General features: G+C 48.4%; 1 protein-coding gene across 2 annotated transcripts in view; it reads right to left on the bottom strand.

The window, feature by feature from the left end:
- MRPL39 (mitochondrial ribosomal protein L39) overlaps positions 1–17831 on the bottom strand; it is a 121694-nt gene that overhangs the window by 103378 nt on the left and 485 nt on the right. For both annotated transcript variants that reach the window (XR_011319761.1, XM_069760879.1), the window contains exon 2: positions 12434–12640. Coding sequence is in view for 1 of the 2 variants with exons in the window: in XM_069760879.1 (XP_069616980.1) it covers positions 12434–12640 (207 nt within the window). In the remaining variant the exon portion in view is untranslated. The remainder of the gene's footprint in view (positions 1–12433; positions 12641–17831) is intronic.

Genomic DNA, 17831 nt, shown 5'->3' with positions numbered 1-17831 from the left:
AGTAATCCGCAAGTGCTAGTAAAAGATGTAAAAAACAGGGTATTTGGTTGATACGTTTTTTGCAAAAAATGTATACTAAGCTGCTCTACCAATCTTCACGGTATACCCTTATCAGAGCAGTCCTAACTAATGTATGCAATCCCTATCTGATGTATTTAAATACCTGATCATCTGTAAATAACCTGTGTGAACAGGGTTCAGAGAGGAAAAATCCATGTGTGCATACAGGGTAGAACAGCTTTTGTGCAGATAGCCCAAGAGGAGTGGTGGAACTCCCCAGTCTTGTAGACACAAGAGAACAATTATGGAAACAGGAACACATGGGCTACTTGCACAGTGAACAAGTCTGTATGATCATGTTCACACACCACCAAGAAACCTGAAGACACAAAAGAGAATAGTAAAACCAAAAACACTCAGTTTGAAAAAATGTTGCAGTACCCTGTTTTTTACATCTTTTACTAGCACTTGCGGATTACTGCAACATTTTTTCAAACTGAGTGTTTTTGGTTTTACTATTCTCTTTTGTGTCTTCAGGTTTCTTGGTGGTGTGTGAACATGATCATACAGACTTGTTCACTGTGCAAGTAGCCCATGTGTTCCTGTTTCTGAAATATATGTATAAAGCAGATACACCGGCTTCATAAAGTCCAAGCCGTGTCTGTAGTAATGCACACAGTCTGTATGATGCCGTCTGGTGATCGTTCCCTATAAACACTTCAGCAGAACGCGGCGTATCTGTGCGCACAGGCGCTGCCTATACCGAATTGTGGAACAAGTGCTCCCTCCAGTGGCCAATCTGGGAATGATTTACGGTAGGTTTAGTGCCTATTTGTGGAGAAAAAAAATGTTATGAAATTGGGAAAAAAAACTCTAAACGGAAAAAAAAAAAAATGTAGCTAAATTGTCGGTGAGCCCAATTGCCATCTTCCCACCATTATTCAGTGCTGAGGTGCTGCCCATGGCACATGAAGCTGCAGCTACAGACGACTGGCCCCAATGGTCTCATACAACGCTGCGGCCTGTATCTGACATACGCGCATGGTCTGCACATCAGCAGCACAGGAATTCGCAAATATGGTTTTATTTTAGTTTTATTTTTTTTTTTTTTTTTTTTTTTTGTCTTTTATTTTGGCACAGTCCCAATTATTAGTCCTATTTACATATCACACGTACGGGTTATATCCAGCATTGAAAGTTATCATAAATCCACAGAATAGGTGAAAACTTTCTGACCTGGGGGGTCCGACCAATTTGACTCCCAATGATCCGATCAACAGGACTCTGAAAAGTCCACTTTGGATAAAGTGATGGTCGGATCAGAACAACATTCATTGTCTATGGGACTGATGGAGAATGTTGAGCGCTCTGCTAAACTCTCTCCAGCAAAGCTGCAGGGAATACCAGGAGCCGCATGTATCTGATCAATGAGAGCCGGTCTACCCCCTGATCCTGAGAGCGGAGCTCAAATGCCCAGTCGGAACAGAGCTCCATTCATTCTCTATGGGACTGCTGGAGATGGCTGAGTGCAGAGCACTCAGTCAGTCCCATAGACAATGAATGGAGTAGTGATGCGGCCATCGCTGTATTCCAACTGGTGATCGTGCAGTCCACAGCACCCCACATAATAACAATGCATCTTTTAGACATTTATTGCATGGGAAAGAAGCAGAGCCAAATATTTTGGGAAGGGGTATTAGAGTGACACAGAGTGCCATGAGGCATTTAAATAAGAGGGATGTATAGCAGAAAGGACAGGGGGTGGACAGCTGCAGGGGAAGAGTTAGGCCAGGGCTACAGGCTCTACAGCCGACCATGCACCGCGACATACTGCAGACAACCTGAACGACGAGCCACTTCACCAATCAAGTCACAAAAGAGCAACGACGACACAGCCAGACTGCACAAGCGTTGTACGTAGTCTGTTACCATGGAGACAGACTTTAGGACATGTAATTAGGACTGAATCCCTATACGTCCATCCATACGAGTGCATTAGCTACAGGCGGGTGGGCTTCAGAATCACACGAGAGCAACAAATGTAGGAACGAGTGTCAACATTGGATTCCCCTTTAAATACGGGAGCGATGGGATGTTCCCATCCTCAGGACGGTGTGTCCCTGTCTGCACAGTGCTGTCAGTGTGGGACTTTGTAGGAGCACACCGTACTGATGAGGAGGGGAATATCAGATTGCCCAGGAGTAATAGTAAGGGGCAACAGAAGAGCAGTATTATATCATGGGGAGCCCCAGCGCTTCTACCATGGGGAGCCCCAGCGCTTCTACCATGGGGAGCCCCAGCGCTTCTACCATGGGGAGCCCCAGCGCTTCTACCATGGGGAGCCCCAGCGCTTCTACCATGGGGAGCCCCAGCGCTTCTACCATGGGGAGCCCCAGCGCTTCTACCATGGGGAGCCCCAGCGCTTCTACCATGGGGAGCCCCAGCGCTTCTACCATGGGGAGCCCCAGCGCTTCTACCATGGGGAGCCCCAGCGCTTCTACCATGGGGAGCCCCAGCGCTTCTACCATGGGGAGCCCCAGCGCTTCTACCATGGGGAGCCCCAGCGCTTCTACCATGGGGAGCCCCAGCGCTTCTACCATGGGGAGCCCCAGCGCTTCTACCATGGGGAGCCCCAGCGCTTCTACCATGGGGAGCCCCAGCGCTTCTACCATGGGGAGCCCCAGCGCTTCTACCATGGGGAGCCCCAGCGCTTCTACCATGGGGAGCCCCAGCGCTTCTACCATGGGGAGCCCCAGCGCTTCTACCATGGGGAGCCCCAGCGCTTCTACCATGGGGAGCCCCAGCGCTTCTACCATGGGGAGCCCCAGCGCTTCTACCATGGGGAGCCCCAGCGCTTCTACCATGGGGAGCCCCAGCGCTTCTACCATGGGGAGCCCCAGCGCTTCTACCATGGGGAGCCCCAGCGCTTCTACCATGGGGAGCCCCAGCGCTTCTACCATGGGGAGCCCCAGCGCTTCTACCATGGGGAGCCCCAGCGCTTCTATCATGGGGAGCGCCAGCGATTATATAATGGGGAGTACCAGCGATTATATAATGGGGCGTGCCAGCGATTATATCATGGGGAGTGCCAGCCATTATACCATGGGGAGTGCCAGCCATTATATCATGGGGAGTGCCAGCCATTATATCATGGGGAGTGCCAGCCATTATACCATGGGGAGTGCCAGCCATTATATCATGGGGAGTGCCAGCCATTATACCATGGGGAGTGCCAGCGCTTATATCATGGGGAGTGCCAGCGCCTATATATCATGGGGAGTGCCAGCCATTAAGTCATGGGGAGTGCCAGCCATTATACTATGGGGAGTGCCAGCCATTATATCATGGGGAGTGCCAGCCATTATACCATGGGGAGTGCCAGCCATTATACCATGGGGAGTGCCAGCCATTATACTATGGGGAGTGCCAGCCATTATATCATGGGGAGTGCCAGCGATTAAATCATGGGGAGTGCCAGCGATTATATATCATGGGGAGAGCCAGCCATTAAGTCATGGGGAGTGCCAGCCATTATACCATGGGGAGTGCCAGCCATTATATCATGGGGAGTGCCAGCGTTTACAGACATGTCAGGAGAGTGCGTCCATCCTATTAGGCACAAAACTGCAGAGCCGAGGGGTTCACCATTTAGGATGATCGGTGTCGGCCGCTTCTGCCAAAATCTCGGGAAGAATCAAAAGAGGAAATCTTGAAATATCTGAATAGAGATCAGAAGTCAACCCACAAATGGAGCATGGGGCACCACAGCAATTAAAAGGGTTTTTCCGTCCCATAGTGTGATGGCTACGCCGTGCCATCCTTATATCATCAGTGGGGTCTGACTGTTGGGACCCCGCAATCCAGAGAAAGAGGGATCTCAGCTCTGCACCACAGGGAGTGGGATGAACCACTGCAAACTCTTCTTTCTCAGGGTCCAGACAGAAGGATCCACAATAATCAGAAAGTTGCGACGTGTCAGCAAATGACTGGTCCGAGATACATTAATCTTGGGGTTATTCAGTTCGCAAAAAAAGGTGGTTGAAGGGGCGACCTGATAACGGAGCACAGATATATGATGGGAGATCTTCTACACCAAACAGACAAACTGACCAGCACATCCATGCGAGAGAGTACAGGAGCCAGCGAAGACAATAATGCTAAGAGAAGATATACAGTGGGGCAAAAAAGTATTTAGTCAGTCAGCAATAGTGCAAGTTCCACCCCTTAAAAAGATGAGAGGCGTCTGTAATTTACATCATAGGTAGACCTCAACTATGGGAGACAAACTGAGAAAAAAAAATCCAGAAAATCACATTGTCTGTTTTTTTATAATTTTTTTTGCATATTATGGTGGAAAATAAGTATTTGGTCAGAAACAAACAATCAAGATTTCTGGCTCTCACAGACCTGTAACTTCTTCTTTAAGAGTCTCCTCTTTCCTCCACTCATTACCTGTAGTAATGGCTCCTGTTTAAACTTGTTATCAGTATAAAAAGACACCTGTGCACACCCTCAAACAGTCTGACTCCAAACTCCACTATGGTGAAGACCAAAGAGCTGTCAAAGGACACCAGAAACAAAATTGTAGCCCTGCACCAGGCTGGGAAGACTGAATCTGCAATAGCCAACCAGCTTGGAGTGAAGAAATCAACAGTGGGAGCAATAATTAGAAAATGGAAGACATACAAGACCACTGATAATCTCCCTCGATCTGGGGCTCCACGCAAAATCCCACCCCGTGGGGTCAGAATGATCACAAGAACGGTGAGCAAAAATCCCAGAACCACGCGGGGGGACCTAGTGAATGAACTGCAGAGAGCTGGGACCAATGTAACAAGGCCTACCATAAGTAACACACTACTCCACCATGGACTCAGATCCTGCAGTGCCAGACATGTCCCACTGCTTAAGCCAGTACATGTCCGGGCCCGTCTGAAGTTTGCTAGAGAGCATTTGGATGATCCAGAGGAGTTTTGGGAGAATGTCCTATGGTCTGATGAAACCAAACTGGAACTGTTTGGTAGAAACACAACTTGTTGTGTTTGGAGGAAAAAGAATACTGAGTTGCATCCATCAAACACCATACCTACTGTAAAGCATGGTGGTGGAAACATCATGCTTTGGGGCTGTTTCTCTGCAAAGGGGCCAGGACGACTGATCCGGGTACATGAAAGAATGAATGGGGCCATGTATCGTGGGATTTTGAGTGCAAACCTCCTTCCATCAGCAAGGGCATTGAAGATGAAACGTGGCTGGGTCTTTCAACATGACAATGATCCAAAGCACACCGCCAGGGCAACGAAGGAGTGGCTTCGTAAGAAGCATTTCAAGGTCCTGGAGTGGCCTAGCCAGTCTCCAGATCTCAACCCTATAGAAAACCTTTGGAGGAAGTTGAAAGTCCGTGTTGCCAAGCGAAAAGCCAAAAACATCACTGCTCTAGAGGAGATCTGCATGGAGGAATGGGCCAACATACCAACAACAGTGTGTGGCAACCTTGTGAAGACTTACAGAAAACGTTTGACCTCTGTCATTGCCAACAAAGGATATATTACAAAGTATTGAGATGAAATTTTGTTTCTGACCAAATACTTATTTTCCACCATAATATGCAAATAAAATTATAAAAAAACAGACAATGTGATTTTCTGGATTTTTTTTTCTCAGTTTGTCTCCCATAGTTGAGGTCTACCTATGATGTAAATTACAGACGCCTATCATATTTTTAAGTGGTGGAACTTGCACTATTGCTGACTGACTAAATACTTTTTTGCCCCACTGTAGCTGCACTCTGAAATAAGAAGAATATTATATTTAGAGTGTCGGAACTGCATTACTGCCATAGAAAATGGGTGAATGCTACACGTGTACATACGGAACACTGGAAAAAATGGAACTGCAAAATTGCTGTAGGAAAATTACGGTAAAAAGAAGGTACTCAGTGTATAGATTGGCCAATATGTGAGCCCTTTTACACCAAGGCTTGTGACAAGAGGGCATCCTCTGCCTCTAGAGGAAAGGTTAAGGCTGTGTGCACACGTTCAGGATTTTTCGCGGTTTTTCGCTATAAAAACTCGATAAAACCGTGAAAAAAACGCATCCATTAAGCATCTAGAATGCAATCCGCAATTTTTGTGCACATGTTGTGTTTTTTTCCGCTGCGCAATCGCATTCCGGAAAAAAAAACGCAGCATGTTCATTCTTGGTGCGGAATCGCGGGGATTCCACACACATAGGAATGCATTGATCCGCTTACTTTCCTCATGTGGCTATGCCCACCATGCGGGAAGTAAGCGGATCATGTGCGGTTGGCACCCAGGGTGGAGGAGAGGAGTCTCTCCTCCAGGCCCTGGGAACCATATAATTGTTAAAAAAAGAATTAAAATAATAAATCGTGATACTCTCACCTTCCGGCGGCCCCCGCAGCGTTCCCGCTCCTCGTGATGCTCCCGTTGCCAGTGATGCTTTGCGGCAATCACCTGTGATGATGTAGTGGTCTCACGAGACCGCTACGTCATCTGGGGTCATAACTGCAATGCATTATTGGGACTGGAGCATCGCGAAAAGCGGGAACGCTGCGGGGGCCGCCGGAAGGTGAGAATATCATGATTTTTTTTATTTTTTTATTATATTTAACATTAGATCTTTTACTATTGATGCTGCATAGGAAGCATCTATAGTAAAAAGTTGGTCAGACTTACATAGTAACATAGTAACATAGTTAGTAAGGCCGAAAAAAGACATTTGTCCATCCAGTTCAGCCTATATTCCATCATAATAAATCCCCAGATCTACGTCCTTCTACAGAACCTAATAATTGTATGATACAATATTGTTCTGCTCCAGGAAGACATCCAGGCCTCTCTTGAACCCCTCGACTGAGTTCGCCATCACCACCTCCTCAGGCAAGCAATTCCAGATTCTCACTGCCCTAACAGTAAAGAATCCTCTTCTATGTTGGTGGAAAAACCTTCTCTCCTCCAGACGCAAAGAATGCCCCCTTGTGCCTGTCACCTTCCTTGGTATAAACAGATCCTCAGCGAGATATTTGTATTGTCCCCTTATATACTTATACATGGTTATTAGATCGCCCCTCAGTCGTCTTTTTTCTAGACTAAATAATCCTAATTTCGCTAATCTATCTGGGTATTGTAGTTCTCCCATCCCCTTTATTAATTTTGTTGCCCTCCTTTGTACTCTCTCTAGTTCCATTATATCCTTCCTGAGCACCGGTGCCCAAAACTGGACACAGTACTCCATGTGCGGTCTAACTAGGGATTTGTACAGAGGCAGTATAATGCTCTCATCATGTGTATCCAGACCTCTTTTAATGCACCCCATGATCCTGTTTGCCTTGGCAGCTGCTGCCTGGCACTGGCTGCTCCAGGTAAGTTTATCATTAACTAGGATCCCCAAGTCCTTCTCCCTGTCAGATTTACCCAGTGGTTTCCCGTTCAGTGTGTAATGGTGATATTGATTCCCTCTTCCCATGTGTATAACCTTACATTTATCATTGTTAAACCTCATCTGCCACCTTTCAGCCCAAGTTTCCAACTTATCCAGATCCATCTGTAGCAGAATACTATCTTCTCTTGTATTAACTGCTTTACATAGTTTTGTATCATCTGCAAATATCGATATTTTACTGTGTAAACCTTCTACCAGATCATTAATGAATATGTTGAAGAGAACAGGTCCCAATACTGACCCCTGCGGTACCCCACTGGTCACAGCGACCCAGTTAGAGACTATACCATTTATAACCACCCTCTGCTTTCTATCACTAAGCCAGTTACTAACCCATTTACACACATTTTCCCCCAGACCAAGCATTCTCATTTTGTGTACCAACCTCTTGTGCGGCACGGTATCAAACGCTTTGGAAAAATCGAGATATACCACGTCCAATGACTCACCGTGGTCCAGCCTATAGCTTACCTCTTCATAAAAACTGATTAGATTGGTTTGACAGGAGCGATTTCTCATAAACCCATGCTGATATGGAGTTAAACAGTTATTCTCATTGAGATAATCCAGAATAACATCCCTCAGAAACCCTTCAAATATTTTACCAACAATAGAGGTTAGACTTACTGGCCTAAAATTTCCAGGTTCACTTTTAGAGCCCTTTTTGAATATTGGCACCACATTTGCTATGCGCCAGTCCTGCGGAACAGACCCCGTCGCTATAGAGTCCCTAAAAATAAGAAATAATGGTTTATCTATTACATTACTTAGTTCTCTTAGTACTCGTGGGTGTATGCCATCCGGACCCGGAGATTTATCTATTTTAATCTTATTTAGCCGGTTTCGCACCTCTTCTTGGTTAGATTGGTGACCCTTAATATAGGGTTTTCATTGTTTCTTGGGATTTCACCTAGCATTTCATTTTCCACTGTGAATACCGTGGAGAAGAAGGTGTTTAATATGTTAGCTTTTTCCTCGTCATCTACAACCATTCTTTCCTCACTATTTTTTAAGGGGCCTACATTTTCAGTTTTTATTCTTTTACTATGTCTGACAAGTGTCTGATACCAACCTGTCAATCAATTTTCCAAGCGATGCTACAGATCACTTGGAAAACGCTAGCATTCTCTAATTACGCTTGTAAAACGCTAGTGTTTAGCGGGAATACGCATGCCAATTCTGCATGCTTTATACCCGCGGCAGGGAGTTGCGGAATTGACGTGGAAATTTCCGCTGCAATTCTGCAACGTGTGCACTTAGCCTTAATCATTAGCGATGAGCGGCCGGACTAGGACTCTGCACATGATGGTATGGGCGATGCTTCTGTTGATAAATATATTACAGGTTATGGGCTCTAAGTGATGGGACGACGATCCAGAGAACCAGTCTGATTGCCGGATGTGGCGTCGGGAAGGAATATTGGTAACTACCACTGCCATCTCCATGCCTGTACATGGGCACTCTCCTCTAAATATCACCAGGACGGCCACTGATGTGCAGTCACCCCACGCCACCAACAGGCGGTCCGTTCTCAACATTTACACCACCCGGATCACTACCAACAGGCGGTCCGTTCTCACCACTAACAGTTCCTGGATCACTACCGACAGGCGGTCCGTTCTCACCACTAACACCACCCGGATCACTACCGACAGGCGGTCCGTTCTCACCACTAACACTAACTGGATCACTACCGACAGGCGGTGCGTTCTCACCACTAACAGTTCCTGGATCACTACCGACAGGCGGTCCGTTCTCACCACTAACACTAACTGGATCACTACCGACAGGCGGTCCGTTCTCACCACTAACACCACCCGGATCACTACCGACAGGTGGTCCGTTCTCACCACTAACACTAACTGGATCACTACCGACAGGCGGTCCGTTCTCACCACTAACAGTTCCTGGATCACTACCGACAGGTGGTTCAGTTCTCACCACTAACACTAACTGGATCACTACCGACAGGCGGTCCGTTCTCACCACTAACAGTTCCTGGATCACTACCGACAGGTGGTTCAGTTCTCACCACTAACACCACCCGGATCACTACCGACAGGCGGTCCGTTCTCACCACTAACAGTTCCTGGATCACTACCGACAGGTGGTTCAGTTCTCACAACACAAACAAGTGGATCTTTACCAAATACTCTCAATAATTTTTTTTTTTTTATTAATTTATTTTGGTGTTCATTCTGCTTTTACAAATGGCCCAGTCACACAATTCTTCTGGACAGAAAGATTGCAGCCATGGCAAGCTATTAAAGATTTTACATGTTAAAAAAATAAAATTTAGAACTTTAAAAAATAAATAATAGATCTTTTTTCATTCCAACGTCTACAGTAGGAGTTGAATCATTTTACCACTGGGGCTACGAAATGCTGCACTTGCCTCCTTCTGGACATGCACTACTCCTCCATTCTAAAGTGGATCTAAGTGCCCATTGGGCCAATCAGTGCAGGTCTCAGGGGATGGATTCCCCAATGATCAGTAAGTTACCCCTTATCCTGTAGATAGCTGATAAATTGCTTTCACCAGACATCCCCTTAAAAGGGAGCCTGTCATGTCCTCAATCAATATTAACCTGCAGATATTGGTTTAACCTCCATATTAATTGCGTTCTAAAGCTGCTCGACCCCCGCACTGAAAGCAAGGTAACCGAGAAGAAGTGAGCTTTATTCCTCCCGCAGCTTGTGGCTTTCAGTCATAGAGACGTGCAGACGCGGCTTCAGGGCCTGCTCAGTACATAGTGAATGACAGTTGTAACCCCGGCACCGACTGACAGCCGGCTCTGTACTTATGCACCGCTGAGCTGTCAGTCAGTCAGTCAATGTGTCAGGCTGTGATTACAGCCGCCACTCACTGTATAGTGAACGGTGACTGAACACACGCTGAGGACGCAGGAGGAATGAAGTTCATTACCTCATGGTAGCCAAACTTTCATTGCAGCACCTGCATGATTTTAGAACACCATTAATCTGCATATTAACCCTATATCTGCAAGTTAGAATTTGGGGAAATAACAGGTTCACTTTAAATGCCGCTATTAGAGATTAATAACGGCATATAAGTGGTGAGACAGCGGCATTTGGAGTTAGTACTGACTGCTGCTGCTAAGACGCTGGTCGGAGTGGTATTACACAGCGAGCGTCATATGACAGCCCAAGTCTGCAGTCACACAGAGTGATAGCATACTTCAGGCTGAAGCCTGGCCATCTTTGTAAAGAGAATAGATGTGGATTAGTGATGAGCGATCATGCTCGTGTGTTACATAGAGTATTTTCGGTGTGCTCGAATACTATACTCGAGACCCCGTGGCTGCAGGTCACATGCAGGGATTGTCTAACAAACAGGCTGTCCCTGCATGTGCTGCAGCTGACAGACGCAGCGACTCAAACATAGTATTCGAGCACGCACGAAGATACCCTATTAGCACACAGGCATGCTCAGATAACACCTTATCTGAGCACACTCGTTAACCCTTTGTAACACAGAGTGGAGCAAATGATGTCCAGGTGATCGAAAAGTACAGAAGTTTTCACCCCAACATGGAGCAATTGGCATCTGCCCCACAGGGCTACTCACGCACGGCATCCGCCGCACAGGGCTACTCACGCACGGCATCCGCCGCACAGGGTTACTCACACACAGCATCCGCCGCACAGGGCTACTCACGCACGGCATCCGCCGCACAGGGTTACTCACACACAGCATCCACCGCACAGGGCTACTCACGCACGGCATCCGCCGCACAGGGTTACTCACACACAGCATCCGCCGCACAGGGTTAGTCATGCACGGCATCCGCCGCACAGGGTTAGTCATGCACGGCATCCGCCGCACAGGGTTAGTCATGCACGGCATCCGCCGCACAGGGTTACTCACACACGGCATCCGCCACACAGGGTTACTCACACACAGCATCCGCCGCACAGGACTACTCACGCACGGCATCCGCCGCACAGGGTTACTCACACACAGCATCCGCCGCACAGGGTTACTCACACACAGCATCCGCCGCACAGGGTTAGTCATGCACGGCATCCGCCGCACAGGGTTAGTCATGCACGGCATCCGCCGCACAGGGTTAGTCATGCACGGCATCCGCCGCACAGGGTTACTCACACACGGCATCCGCCGCACAGGGTTACTCACACACAGCATCCGCCGCACAGGGTTAGTCATGCACGGCATCCGCCGCACAGGGTTACTCACACACAGCATCCGCCGCACAGGGTTAGTCATGCACGGCATCCGCCGCACAGGGTAACTCACACACGGCATCCGCCGCACAGGGCCACTCACGCACGGCATCCGCCGCACAGGGCTACTCACGCACGGCATCCGCCGCACAGGGTTACTCACACACAGCATCCGCCGCACAGGGTTAGTCATGCACGGCATCCGCCGCACAGGGTTACTCACACACAGCATCCGCCGCACAGGGTTAGTCATGCACGGCATCCGCCGCACAGGGTTACTCACACACAGCATCTGCCGCACAGGGTTAGTCATGCACGGCATCCGCCGCACAGGGTTACTCACGCACAGCATCCGCCGCACAGGGTTACTCACACACAGCATCCGCCGCACAGGGTTAGTCATGCACGGCATCCGCCGCACAGGGTTACTCACGCACAGCATCCGCCGCACAGGGTTACTCACACACAGCATCCGCCGCACAGGGTTACTCACACACAGCATCCGCCGCACAGGGTTACTCACACACAGCATCCGCCGCACAGGGTTAGTCATGCACGGCATCCGCCGCACAGAGCTACTCACGCACAGCATCCGCCGCACAGGGTTACTCACACACAGCATCCGCCGCACAGGGTTAGTCATGCACGGCATCCGCCGCACAGGGTTAGTCATGCACGGCATCCGCCGCACAGGGTTACTCACACACAGCATCCGCCGCACAGGGTTAGTCATGCACGGCATCCGCCGCACAGGGTTACTCACGCATGGCGCAGTTGAATGGCGTGGACAGGCCTTTGTTCATCACAAACACGGTGGCTGGATCTGTCCTCCCCACATGCTTCACCTCGATCTTCTCAGTGCGAGGATACAGAGATAACTGCCTCTCCTTCTCCTTGTCGTACAGCTCGAACCTTCGCCGGGAAATCTCGGCTGTGGAAAGTTTACTGGCTGTGGCCACTGAGTAGAATCCTAAAACACAGAAATACAGAAATACAGACCTGTAACACAGCAGATTATTCCATAGGACCCCAGACAAATCCAGAGAACAGAGCCCTGCAGAGCGTCCGCACCCCTGGAAATATCTGGACTCAGTTCTCTCTAATGATAGAAGAGGTGCACAGGTTAGCGGAGCCGTGCTTTGTGGATCGCCGGGGGTCGGACCATCTCCTATGAATGGATACTGGATAACTTGCTATTTTAGGAATAACCCTTTAACATCTTCCCAGCAGGTGCCGTAGAGGTCGCGGGTCCTTCCGGTGCGATCCCCGGTGCGGACAATGAGGACGGCGGCAGCTAAGCCATACCTCCCAACCGTCCCGGATCCAGTGGGACTGTCCTGATTTTGACAGTCAGCCCCATGATCCCGGGCGGGACATTAGTTGTCCCGCACTGGTTGGGAGGTATGTAATATCACCGTTCAGCTCCCTGAGACCCTGCACCCGCAGAGCAGCACACCACATATTGGCTGCTCTGTGCGCACAAGACCTGTGATGAGGTCACAGGATGGGAGGAGTCAGGGGGTCACATGATCGGGAGGACCTCCGTGTACAGGACTCTGCTGGTTGCCATGGCGCCGGACGAGGGTAAGCGTAAGTGTGAGATCAGGAGGTGTTTACAGTGTGGATGTAGCAGAGCCGTGTGTGTACGAGATGTATGGATCGGAGCAGCGTGTGAAAGGTGTATGGAGCGGAGTCGTGTGTGTACGGAGCGGAGCCACGTGTGTACGAGGTGTGCGGAGCGGAGCAGCGTGTGCAATGTGTATGGAGTGGAGCCGTGTGTGTACGAGGTGTATGGAGCGGAGTCGTGTGTGTACGGAGCGGAGCCACGTGTGTACGAGGTGTGCGGAGCAGAGCCATGTGTGTACAAGGTATACGGAGCGGAGCAGCGTGTGCAATGTGTATGGAGTGGAGCCGTGTGTGTACGAGGTGTACGGAGCAGACACTGGCTGAGTCGGATCGGAGCAGATATTGCTCCTCGCTCTGACACTGACTGGCACAGGAGACACGGAGAGGTCTTTATCAGGGCGTATCACAGCTGCAGAGACGTGAGCTGGATGACACCATTCAGCGCCGTTGGAGTGGAAGCTGCCGGCTGCTGCGAGGGTGCATGGTGAAAGGTGTGTGTGTAGTGATGGAGAAGGCAATGATAGGGGTGGGGGTAACCATGTGTGGCCATTATACTGTACCCAGCATTGTGTGGGGACATTATACTGTACGCAGCATCATGTGGGGCCATTATACAGTATGGAGCATAATGTGGCCATTATACAGTATGGAGCATTATGTGCGGCCATTATACAGTATGGGGCACTGTGTGGCCATTATACAGTATGGAGCATCATGTGGGGCCATTATACAGTATGGAGCATAATGTGGCCATTATACAGTACTAGATTGTAGCCTGATTCTAACGCATCGGGTATTCTAGAATATGCATGTCCCCGTAGTATATGGACAATGATGATTCCAGAATTCGCGGCAGACTGTGCCCGTCGCTGATTGATCGAGGCAACCTTTATGACATCATCGTCGCCATGGCAACCATTATGACATCATCGTCGCTGTGCCCGTTGCTGATTGATTGGTCGAGGCCGCCAGGCCTCGACCAATCAGAGACGCAGGATGTCTACGTCCTTTATGACATCATCATCGCCATGGCACCCATTATGACATCTACGTCGATACTGTGCCCGTTGCTGAATCAGAAATGTGGGATTTCTAAGTCCTTTATGACATCATCGTCGCTGTGCCCGTTGCTGATTGGTCGAGGCCGAGACGCGAGAGGTCTACGTCCTTTATGACATCATCGTCACTGTGCCCGTCGCTGATTGGTCGAGGGATTTCCAGGACAGACAGACAGACAGACGGAAAAACCCTTAGACAATTATATATATAGATGGAGCATCATATGGAGCCATTATACAGTAAGGAGCATCATGTGTGGCCATTATACAGTACGAAGCATCATGTGGGGCTATTATACAGTATGGAGCATAATGTGGGCCCATTATACTGTACCCAGCATCATTTGGGGCCATTATACAGTATGGAGCGTCATGTGTGGCCATTATACAGTATGGAGCATCACGTGGGGCCAGTACACTGTACGCAGCATCATTTGGGGCCATTATACAGTATGGAGCATCACGTGGGGCCAGTACAGTGTATGCAGCATCATCTGGGGCCATTATACAGTATGCAGCATCATGTGTGGCCATTACACAGTATGGAGCATCATACAGTATGGAGCATCATGTGGGGCCAGTACACTGTAAGCAACATCATTAGGGGCCATTATACAGTATGGAGCATCACGTGGAGCCAGTACACTGTATGCAGCATCATTTGGGGCCATTACACAGTATGGAGCATCATGTGTGGCCATTATATAGTATGGAGCATCATGTGCGGCCATTATATAGTATGGAGCATCATGTGCGGCCATTATACAGTATGGAGCATCATGTGCGGCCATTATACAGTATGGAGCATCATGTGCGGTCATTATACAGTATGCAGCATCATGTGTCGGCATTATACAGTATGGAGCACTGTGTGGCCATTATACAGTATGGAGCATCATGTGCGGCCATTATACAGTATGGAGCATCATGTGCGGCCATTATACAGTATGGAGCATCATGTGTGGCCATTATACAGTATGGAGCATCATGTGTGGCCATTATACAGTACTAGATTGTGGCCCAATTCTAACGCATCGGGTATTCTAGAATATGCATGTCCCCGAAGTATATGGACAATGATCATTCCAGAATTCACGGCAGACTGTGCCCGTCGCTGATTGGTCGAGGCAACCTTTATGACATCGTCGTCATGGCAACCATTATGACATCTACGTCGATACTGTGCCCATCGCTGATTGGTCGAGGCGAATTCGCGGCAGACTGTGCCCGTTGCTGATTGGCCGAGGCAACCTTTATCACATGATCGTCGCCATGGCAACCATTATGACATCATCGTCGCTGTGCCCGTCGCTGATTGGTCGAGGCCTGGCGGCCTCGGCCAATCAGAGGCGCGGGATTTCTACGTCAATACTGTGCTCGTCGCTGATAGGCCTCGACCAATCACAGACGTGGCATTTCCAGGACAGACAGACAGACAGACAGACAGACAGACAGACGGAAAAAACCCTTAGACAATTATATATATAGATGGAGCATCATGTGTGGTTATTATACAGTATGGAGCATCATGTGTGGCCATTATACAGTATGGAGCACTGTGTAACCATTATACAGTATGGAGCACTGTGTAACCATTATACAGTAATGGAGCATCATGTGTGGCCATTATACAGTATGGAGCATCATGTGTGGTCATTATACAGTATGGAGCACTGTGTAACCATTATACAGTATGGAGCACTGTGTAACCATTATACAGTATGGAGCGTCATGTGTGGCCATTATACAGTATGGAGCATCATGTGTGGTCATTATACAGTATGGAGCACTGTGTAACCATTATACAGTATGGAGCACTGTGTAACCATTATACAGTATGGAGCGTCATGTGTGGCCATTATACAGTATGGAGCATCATGTGTGGTCATTATACAGTATGGAGCACTGTGTGGCCATTATACAGTATGGAGCGTCATGTGCGGCCATTATACAGTATGGAGCATCATGTGTGGTCATTATACAGTACTAGATTGTGGCCCGATTCTAACGCATCGGGTATTCTAGAATATGCATGTCCCCGTGGTATATGGACAATGATGATTCCAGAATTCGCGGCAGACTATGCCTTTATGACATCATCGTCACCATGGCAACCATTATGACATCATCGTCGCTGTGCCCGTTGCTGATTGGTCGAGGCCTGGCAGGCCTCGACCAATCAGAGACGCGGGATTTCCAGGACAGACAGACAGACAGACGGAAAAACCCTTAGACAATTATATATATAGATGGAGCATCATGTGTTGCCATTATACAGTATGGAGCATCATGTGTGGCCATTATACAGTATGGAGCGTCATGTGTGGCCATTATACAGTATTGAGCATCATGTGCGGTCATTATACAGTATGGAGCACTGTGTGGTCATTATACAGTATGGAGCACTGTGTGGCCATTATACAGTATGGAGCGTCATGTGTGGCCATTATACAGTATGGAGCATCATGTGTGGCCATTATACAGTATGGAGCATCATGTGCGGTCATTATACAGTATGGAGCGTCATGTGTGGCCATTATACAGTATGGAGCGTCATGTGTGGCCATTATACAGTATGGAGCACTGTGTGGCCATTATACAGTATGGAGCGTCATGTGTGGCCATTATACAGTATGGAGCGTCATGTGTGGCCATTATACAGTATGGAGCGTCATGTGTGGCCATTATACAGTATGGAGCGTCATGTGTGGCCATTATACAGTATGGAGCATCATGTGTGGCCATTATACAGTATGGAGCGTCATGTGTGGCCATTATACAGTATGGAGCGTCATGTGTGGCCATTATACAGTATGGAGCGTCATGTGTGGCCATTATACAGTATGGAGCGTCATGTGTGGCCATTATACAGTATGGAGCATCATGTGTGGCCATTATACAGTATGGAGCACTGTGTGGCCATTATACAGTATGGAGCGTCATGTGTGGCCATTATACAGTATGGAGCGTCATGTGTGGCCATTATACAGTATGGAGCGTCATGTGTGGCCATTATACAGTATGGAGCGTCATGTGTGGCCATTATACAGTATGGAGCGTCATGTGTGGCCATTATACAGTATGGAGCGTCATGTGTGGCCATTATACAGTATGGAGCGTCATGTGTGGCCATTATACAGTATGGAGCGTCATGTGTGGCCATTATACAGTATGGAGCACTGTGTGGCCATTATACAGTATGGAGCGTCATGTGTGGCCATTATACAGTATGGAGCGTCATGTGTGGTCATTATACAGTATGGAGCACTGTGTGGCCATTATACAGTATGGAGCGTCATGTGTGGCCATTATACAGTATGGAGCGTCATGTGTGGCCATTATACAGTATGGAGCACTGTGTGGCCATATTTTTTTGTTTATAATTATTGTTTACGAAACATTGAGATCAGAAGTGCTAAATGGGCGTGACTAGTTGTGAAATGGGTGTGGTCAGAGGTGTTGCTTAACATTTACTGC

This window comes from Ranitomeya imitator, chromosome 3 (assembly GCF_032444005.1).
Source record: "Ranitomeya imitator isolate aRanImi1 chromosome 3, aRanImi1.pri, whole genome shotgun sequence".
NCBI classification, from domain to species: Eukaryota; Metazoa; Chordata; class Amphibia; order Anura; family Dendrobatidae; genus Ranitomeya; species Ranitomeya imitator.
Note: the sequence above shows the minus strand (reverse complement) of the source record. Positions and strands in the feature narration are given on the sequence as shown.